Raw genomic sequence first — 9,184 nt, forward strand, 5'->3', positions numbered from 1 at the left:
GAAACAAACACACAGGATTCTTATCTTTAAAATCATTATATCTGATTTGATCTGTGATACAATCACAGTGGTGTAAGACTGGAGTGAGCAGAGTTCAGCATTGGGCTCTCTGTTTGGTAGCTTGTTTATGGGCCAGCTGGCTGATACAACCCTGCCTATAATGATGTGCTGGACTTTGAACTAGTGCTGGCCAGCTGAGCCCTTTGATCTCAGGAACCAATGGTACTTGCCATGGAAGTATTTATGACAGAATAAGTCATTAAAGAGGGTATTGAAAAGTAGGGAAGGGGTGGAGAGGACCTGGAAAAGGCAGTAACCCCACTGGCACTGACTTTTTGTGGCTAACTTGCCAAGAGAATAACACTTAACACTGCCATGGTTTTGTCTATCATTACATTCAAACGAAGGAGAAATACCTCATTTTTGAGTGTTTATTGTATTTAACGATGTTATTTTTTTATTTCAGGGATACTCCAAAACTATGGGAGGCTTTGTAAAACTAGGATTAATTAACCCAGATCCTTACCCTTTGCTAAGCTCAACCACACCACCTCTAACCTGGGTAAGTTACTCTGATTACTCTGCCTTCTTTCCTCTATTTTATCCATAGTTTTCTTACTGCTAGGCTTGGATGTACTTAGCATTTCTGAATCTTGTATTGCATCCTGGTCTTCTCTGATTTTTGTTCCTGGAAATTCGAAGACTTTCTTCAGTAGGAATGTAATATAGTGCTTGAACAGGTTCCCTGAGAGACTTTGGAATCTCTGACATTGGAGGCTTTCAGGACTTAACTAGACAAAACCATGGCCATGTCTTTATGAATTATCTTAAATTTTCTGTTACTCAGAGTCTAGCCCTCAGTGCTGTGAGTTTACAGTGTCCATACTGGCACATGATCTTCAGTGTAAAAGTATGTTTTAGGGCATCAAGAAATAGGAAATCGTGCATAAAGGAGTATATTAAAATATTATTTTTCTGTTAAAACTCCATACAGCATTTTTTATGTCTTCTGTTATGCTGCTTTTCTGTCTTGATTTTGGTTGCCTTAATCTTTATCGCAGCCAAGGCATGACTCTGATGTACTGCTGTTACGTTTGACAATCAACATTTTGGTTGGCTCTGTGGAGAAAGCAGGGAATTTCATATTTCAATATGGGGTAAAGAGAGCTTATTACTTACCGGGTCTGTTTGTCTGCCTTCTGAGGAAAATTGTCTTCCCTTTTGCAAGCCCCTGAGAGAATAACTGTTTATTACTCAGGTGAACAAAATTAAGATCTGTCTTCATCTTTGTGCATTTTTAAGCACTAATCTGGAAAAAGACACCAGGCTTGTGCTGTGTAATGGTCTGAGGACAAGACAGTGTTTTTCTGATGACGTCATTATTTCCAGTTAAGAATGTCTTAACTGTTCTCGGAACCAAGAAAGCAGAAGGTCAAGAGGGCAAAGTCTTCCTTGTCTCTGACTAACTTACAGTAGTTCTCATTTTCCCAAACTCAAGGAGTTTTTGGACAGCCACATGAGAATTACCTTTTTTTTTTTTTTGATAATTTTTGTCCAGTTTGAATTTTAGGGTTCAGTTTGAGGGTAGTCTTTCTAGCCTCAGTGAATAAGTATACAGTGTTATGTAATCTGAGAAAATAACTGTAAACTTATTACTCTCACTGCAAACATTGACTTAGCAAGGTTTTTACATTTTGGTAGTTTCCCTTTATCTCCTCTGCCTGGGAAGCTCAGGCCAACCTGAGCTTCTAAAGAGACTCTGCAGTTCTTTCTTTCTTCATATCTTGCTTATAGCTCTCTTTATTATCTGTCTTGCTGTGAATGAAGGAAGCAATAATTAGCATCTAAGTAATGGCCTTCAGATACGCAAAAAAATCTTAAGAAAGCTCTTTGGTAATACTCCCAGGATTGCCAGAGCCTTGTTCATCTCATCAGTCTGTTTCCTTCATTTTGAGAGGGACGTTTTTCATTTCTAATCCAACTGAAAGATATCATATCCTTAAGTTCCTGACTCTGGCAGTCTCCAGGTGTCTTCTTTTTCGTCCTAACATCCTCCCACTGTTCCTTGTTTATGCAGATTTCTATGTTCTTTCTGTACTGCCAGAGGAACTGATAAGACTAAAAAGTAGGGGGAAGCAACTGAGGGGTGGGGTACAAAGTGTTTTACAAAAAGATAGGCCCTATTCTCACCTGCAGTGATTAAGATTTTCACACTTTCTCACTTTCCCTTACACATAACCTGTCTTGTCAGAAGTCCTGAATTTTAACTGAGCTTAGTGGAGCAGTGGTTTCCCAAAACCTTGACTGAAAAGGGGTGGGAACAAATATCTTCATGAACTTTTTTTTTTTTTTTTTTTTTTTTAATGCAGAAAGAGCTCATGTGCAAACTGGTTGGAATTAAGTCTCCTGTTGAGCACCATGTTCTTAAAGAAGCTGTATTTAGCAAACTGGAAAAGGACAAAAGTCAGCTGGAGGCAGTAGAATGGTAAAAATGTTCCAGTGATTTTTGATGTTTTAAAAAAAAATAAAATGTTTGCAATTCTAGTCATTTTGGTTCATGTTGAGACTGTTAAACTGGTATGCTGAACAAGCTGGAAATTATAAAACTGAGATGAAGCTGTTGATAGGCAATGATATAAGCCTTTCTCATTTCTTCTGCCAGGCTAGGTTTATTGGGAGATGAACAAGTTCCAGCAGCAGATTCCATTGTGGGGGCTCTTGCAAAGCATATGGAGATGAAGTTGCCCTTTGGTATGTGAGAAATTATTCTCATGTGTTTGAGTGGAGCAAGTCCATATCTTTTATCAGCCATAGTTAGATTAGTTTGCTCACCTTCATCAGTAAACCTTCATGTTAGGGTTTGTAATCTATTGTGATGTTCTTTACTTCTCCAATTTATCCTTTTCTTTCCCTGTTACGTGTTTAGTTTCATCTTAGTATTCTGTCCTCCTTAATAGTCCTTGCCTTCAGTCACTTCCTTGATACACATGCTGTCCATGTGTAGTGCCTGGCTCCTCAGGAATCTCATCTTGATGTACCTGAAATACAGTTTGTGCGCTTTTCTCTTAGGTACTGGAGAGAGAGATATGATTATTATGAGAAATGAAATAGGTCTCAGGCATCCTTCTGGTCATTTGGAAGACAAATTTGTTGATCTGGTTGTCTATGGAGATAACAAAGGACATTCTGCAATGGCTAAAACAGTAGGATACCCCACGGCTATTGCAGCGAAGATGGTTCTAGATGGTAAGTGGCTATTCTGACTTCAGTAACAGTATTGCAACCCTCTGTATCTTTCTGCTGTAAAAAGCAGATATATAGTGTTTCTGAAGTGTATATGTGTATATTTTTTTTAAATTTACCAGAATCTTCCTGTCTTCTTTACAGGAATTTTTAATCTGCATGTTTGGTTGTTCAGTGACAAGTCTTAATTTCCTACTTAATCCATAAAGATTTTAAGCAATTTAATCTTAAACTGGTGTAGAGGAAACCTTTAACATGATAAATTACAATTGATTATGCCACAGTGAAACAGGTTAACATACACCTGTGCTGAACAAAATAGCTAGTTTCGGGATTGACAAAATTTGAGGCTTATCTGATCATGTTGTATATATATAAACAAGAAAACTTCCTAGTCATTACTGTGTTGAAAGAAATAATATTATTTCCCTGTGCTTTCATTTAATCTTTAGAACATTGCTCTTCTCATGGCTAACCAAAATGAGCAAAACTATGGGTTTTTTGTTGTTGTTCTTATTTTAAAAAGTCCCAGCAACTCAAATTTTTAAGGTTTAGATGCTTTTCACCTAACTGCTGTGTCACAGCTCTATGAATTAAGTTCAAGCTGTGTATGCCACAATGTGTTCCAAACTTTTTTTCCTTATTTTTGATACTGTACTGATGCTGTGTGAGAACCTAATGCCAGGATTGATAGATCTGCATGTTTAAATATATGCAAAAAGAAAAAAAATGAAAATTCATATAATTGCATATTAATTTTTGCATTTGGGTTGCCCTTGACTGACCGCCAGACTCAGCCACTCTGTCATTCCTCCTTCTCAACAGTATGGGGAGAAAACAAGATGAAAAAGCTCATAAGTTGAGATGAAGACAGAGATGACTTACTCTTTACTGTCATAGGCAAAACAGGCTCAACTTGGGAGAAAATTTATTTCCAATTAAACAGGTTTCGATAATGCAAAAAAAGAGACAAATTAAAACAACAACTTCCTTTTCCCAGGCTCAAATTCACTTTTCCATTCACTTCTCAACTTCTTCCCTCTCTCCTGAGCAGTGCAGGGAGCTGCGAAATGGGGACCTGTGATCAGTCCATAACTGCTTCTCTCTGCTGCTCCTTCCTCTTACTTTTCCTCTGCTCCAGCAGAGTCTTCATCACACTCTGATCCAGTGTCTGGAGCACCTCCTCCCACTCATGCTCTGACATTGGTGTTGCAAGGCTGTTTCTCACACTTCTTTCCTCACTGCTGTTCATTGTCTTGCTCTTTCTTAAATACGTTTTCCCTGAGGCACCTCATCTATGGCTGAGGGGCTCAGCTGTGCCCTGCAGTTGGAGCTGGCCAAGTCCAGCACAGCAACCCTGATCTTGCCCTCAGAAGCCCCACGTTGAAGTTACCAAAGCCTTGCTGAGTAAACCTGGTAGAGCCCTAACTCTGGGCTAACTCACTGGGTTTTTTCTACCTTTATTTCAGGTGAAATAGTTGCCAAAGGCATGGTTATACCCTTGACGAAGAATGTTTATGGACCAATACTTGAACGTGTTCGGGCAGAAGGCATTGTGTACAGTACTCACAGTGTTATCAAACAGTAACTGGAAGCAGTGGATTTAACCAGGTCTTGGCTTTGTTTGGTTCCAACCTCTGCCGCCCCTTTAAGAATCTCAATTTGAACCAGCTAAAGGCAGCACCTGCCGTTTCATACACAGATGTTGCCTTCCATAAAACCTGCTTTGATGTAGAAACTGTAGATACTCATGAATTTTGGTATTTTCCTCTGAAAATTGATAAGCTTTCATGTACGTGTTTCAGCATCGATCAGATCTTTCCTTAGATCTTTTTCTAAAATATCTTGGAAGGGTTGGGTTTGTTTTTTCTTTTTTTTTGTTATAGTTTATCTTCCAGCTATATAGGGTTATTAAGACAAATTTAAGCTTAAAGAAGTATCTATTAGTGGATTCTCTTTTGGTGGGAAAGTCTAGTTAATGAATTCCATTGATGAAGTTTGCTTGTTCATGTGGTAAAAATTTTTCAGAATAATGGAGATGAAAGTGATATTTAAAATTTTAAGTCTGATTGTTCCTTCCCCTTTAACAGTATTTTTGAATATTTTCACAATAACAATATGCAAGAAATAGTTTAGAAATTCTGCACTACTAGCAAATAAGAACCTGTTAAATCTTAAAAATGTTCATTTCTTAAATATTTCAAACCTAGATCTTAATATTTTTTTAATCCATTTATAATGAGTGTAAATTTAAATTAATTGGAGGAGGGAGGAAGTTTAAAGCAAGCTTCCTCCCCATACACTTTCCTGTTACAGAGTGGAAGCTGGTTGCAATATGTTGAAATACCTGCTGTTTTGTATTGCCTTGTGCTGTGGAGAGAGGACATTAACATTTAGCTAGGCAGCTAGGAAGGGCATTCTACAGTTAATACAGAAATACAACAGTTAATGTGGTTAGAAGCTGCTCCAAATGATGTTTAGTCCTTCCACTTACACTATGTGCCTTGTCCAGGTTAAGTACTGTTACAAAGGGAATAGATTGTGTAGTATATGCAGCTTTGAAATGCAGTACGCTTAGAATTTTTAATTGCCACATTTTAAGTTAGCTTCTGCCCTTCTGCTATCAGGCTTTTCAAGTATTCATTTGGGAGCCTATGCATACTACTCAGTACAGTGCCACTTTAGACTGATGGGAGTTTGCCGGTGGGCCAGCTCACTTGCTGCTGAGTGCTGTGCTGCACAGATCTGTCATCCCCCCTCTAGCTGCAGTTTAGCCACATCAGTCCAGAACTGAACTTTAGCCCAAGTGCAGCTTCTCTGTAACAAAGCAGCAGTTGCCTCCTTCCAGTTCAGGGCTGCTTCTCTGGCTTTTGCTTAGGGATTTCTACACCACCTTGCAATGCAAGCATGGCCTAAACTTCACAGTTAGGTCTGTGAGGTGTAATGCTGTGGGCAGATAGTATTTGCACTGGTACCTGTGCAGCTGCCTAGAACTTCCCTTTTCTAAAGCTGAATACTGATGCTGGAAGCTGTCTGCTTTCAACTTTGCTCACAAGCGCACTTTGCTGATAAAAGCACAGCCTTTTACCTCCTGAGAACCATAGTGCTGTAATTACAGTTCTGAGGTGATGGAATTCCAGGTGTTGTTTTGCACAGTAGGAAAAGCAGCCATAACAATAATTCAAGTTTTGATCTCCAAATTTTGCTACTCAGGATTTGGATTTTCTTTGTGTAAATGCAATGAAGTAGCAGCTGCAATAGTTAGGTGAAAGGAGCCAAAGGGAGAAGGAAGAGTGAAGGGCAGAGTATTATTCTCAAAGAGAATACTGAACCATTGAATAGTTTTGTCATGTCAAATTTGGATTCTGTTAAAGTGCCATGCATATATCAGATGAAATTCTGTTACAGTGCCATGCATATACTGGACGAAATCCTGGCTCCACAAAGTTGCTTCAATTCTCACTGACCTTACAGGCTGTTGGTCTGTTGTATGGATGGTGTAGGCAGCTGGGCTAAGGATGAATGCAGTGAATGTTCTGCTCCCTGCTGCCTCCTCCTTCTCCACGTAGATTAAAGACCTACAGCTAAGGATTAAAGTTATACCTGTATCTGCTGGTCCCTTCCAGCCCAGTACTTGGTGAGACCAGGATTTTACTTTAGAATTCTCTGATCCCCCCCTTAGCTCCCAAATACGCAACCATGGAGTTGTGACTCTGTATATATGCATGCACTATACTTACTTTTCTGCCTTGGAAATGCAGTATGCGAAGAAAATCGGAATTTTAGAAGTATCTAATATTTTTAGAGCACTAAAGAATGAGCACTACAGTGTTTCCTTCAAGAAACACTGCTACTATTTTTGGAACATTTTGTATCGAAGTATATTTCTGTTTCCCAGTGCAATGCTGCATTTTGTTTTCTACATTTAGACTTAAATGAATTTATTATTCTTCTTTTTGTATGAAGATTATACTTCTCAGTTCTCTTTGCATATTATTGGAAAGATAATTATATCTAATACACAAGATTGCTTGAAAAATAAATTTGAAATCCTCTGTTTTGTTGTCATGTCATCTTTACAGTCTAATGAGATGTACATGAATGGGATTTGGTTTTTCACATAGATGGTTATATTGAAAGGATGTCTACAAGTTTTCTATGTGCATGAAATATGTTGGCATACTTCTTGCTAGACACACAGGAGAAGATTCTTCAAGAACTGTTTAAGCATCCCCATCTGTATAATTATATACATATATACATAGGTATACCTGTATATAGACATCATTTTCAGCTATAATCTTAGTAGATTAATTTTGCTTAGTAAGTTTTGTTCTTGGGCACAAGGACAACTACTAAACTGGAAAGCTACAGAACAGTAGATGTATGATATCTCCCTGTGCCCCAGGAAGGCATGAAAGCGTGGTGTCTCACAGCCTGTCTCAGCCTGAGGGCCTTGCTTAGCTGAATACGTGGCTTCGTTATCACTGCCTGGGCCAAAAGGCTCTTAAGCTCTTTGTTCACATCAGGCTCCAAGGGACAGGTTGTTTGTCATTTTTTCATTTTGGAATTTATGCTAGTGCCAGCTCTTCATGACATGTAAGATCCCAGTTTCTTCCTGAGATGAGGTGCTCGAGCCCCATTACACTCAGGCTACCTTTCTTGCCTCTGTTTCACATTCTGTCAACCTCAGATATTCCTATAGGGGAGAATTATATCCCTTTGAGGGACTGGAGTACAAAAGTGGCACTGCTGGACAAAGGGAGTAAGCTCATAGCACAGTAGCTGTTTAAGGTGGAAAAAAAATGGGCTATAGTTTAAGGAGGAAAAAAATCAATCAAATAATTGATTATGCTGGAAAACTAAGAAGAGGAGGGGAAAAAAAAAGAAATTTAGCTTTGAGTGTCCAGCAGAATTTATCAAGGCAAATCAGATCATCTCAAATACACTCTGTCTAAATTACAGTGTAAGAGTTGTGACTTTCCTGAAAAAAGAAAATGAATTCCATAAACCGAAAGGTTTTATTGCCCACTTGGTTTAGCTCTGGAAGGAAAGAGTGCAATTTGGAAACAGAGGGAGTAGTCATAACGTGGCCAAATGTTCTGAGAGAGATTTGTCTTCCCTCTTGTCCCTTTGAAAGATCCTAATCCAACAAAGCACAAACCTGTGAGAAGTGGATGGTCAGACCTGAGGCTTGCTGCAGGGAAATAGTGAAAACTAAAGACTGTAACCCAAGACACTTGAGACCCAGCTAGTAGTTGTGTCTTTGTTTCTGTTTTTAACCGCAACCACACAATATTGCTCCTCTTCTCCCCAGCCCTGCTTTGCTTATGCTTCAGAACAATTAAGAGAGGAACAAGTTTAACTTTCTTAAACTCATCTTGGAGTAAGTGTTTACCACAGAAAATTTCAACCCATCTGAAATTACTCATTGTCCTAGCACTTAGCAAAAAACTGCCAGGTAAAGCACTGTGATAAACATTGCTAACTAGTTTTGTCAACTGATCTTCGAAGTCCATACTAAGGTCTTTAGCTAATTTGTTGTACTGATAGCAATGAGTTTGTATGACTCCTGTTGATCACTTATTACTGATCATTGTAAGGCTTTTCCACAAGTATTAAATCTCAACATCACAATCACTAAAGAGTTGGTGATGTTTGGTATTAGTAAATTACTTGTTTTCTTTTTTTAATCTTTTTTTTAGCCTCTACTCACCTATGATTTCTTAGGAGAAAGCCCACTAATCAAGTTTTCCTTGTCACACATGACTTGGAGCTTTGTAAAAAAAAAAAAAAATAGATCTTAAACTGATGTTGTTTATTAATATCTTACTTCTTGCAGGAGATACATAACATCTTCTCCACACTTGACCCAGTTTGAAAAGGCAGGCTATGTGTCTTTTGAGTCTGTAGCTTGGATTACAAGAAAAAAAATTAATTA

The 9,184-nt window shown here is 38.4% G+C and overlaps 1 protein-coding gene across 2 annotated transcripts in view; it reads left to right on the forward strand.

The window, feature by feature from the left end:
• The window catches only part of AASS (aminoadipate-semialdehyde synthase), a 28,599-nt gene extending 21,301 nt beyond the window's left edge, over window positions 1-7,298 (forward strand). For both annotated transcript variants that reach the window (XM_027720869.2, XM_027720867.2), the window contains 5 exons: window positions 467-562; window positions 2,370-2,485; window positions 2,663-2,751; window positions 3,070-3,246; window positions 4,713-7,298. In XM_027720869.2, coding sequence (XP_027576670.1) covers window positions 467-562; window positions 2,370-2,485; window positions 2,663-2,751; window positions 3,070-3,246; window positions 4,713-4,831 — 597 coding nt within the window. In that variant the 3' untranslated portion in view covers window positions 4,832-7,298. The remainder of the gene's footprint in view (window positions 1-466; window positions 563-2,369; window positions 2,486-2,662; window positions 2,752-3,069; window positions 3,247-4,712) is intronic.
• The last annotated feature ends 1,886 nt before the right edge of the window (window positions 7,299-9,184 follow it).

Source organism: Pipra filicauda, unplaced genomic scaffold, assembly GCF_003945595.2.
Source record: "Pipra filicauda isolate LSUMZ 115617 unplaced genomic scaffold, ASM394559v2 scaffold113_size4260070_pilon, whole genome shotgun sequence".
NCBI classification, from domain to species: Eukaryota; Metazoa; Chordata; class Aves; order Passeriformes; family Pipridae; genus Pipra; species Pipra filicauda.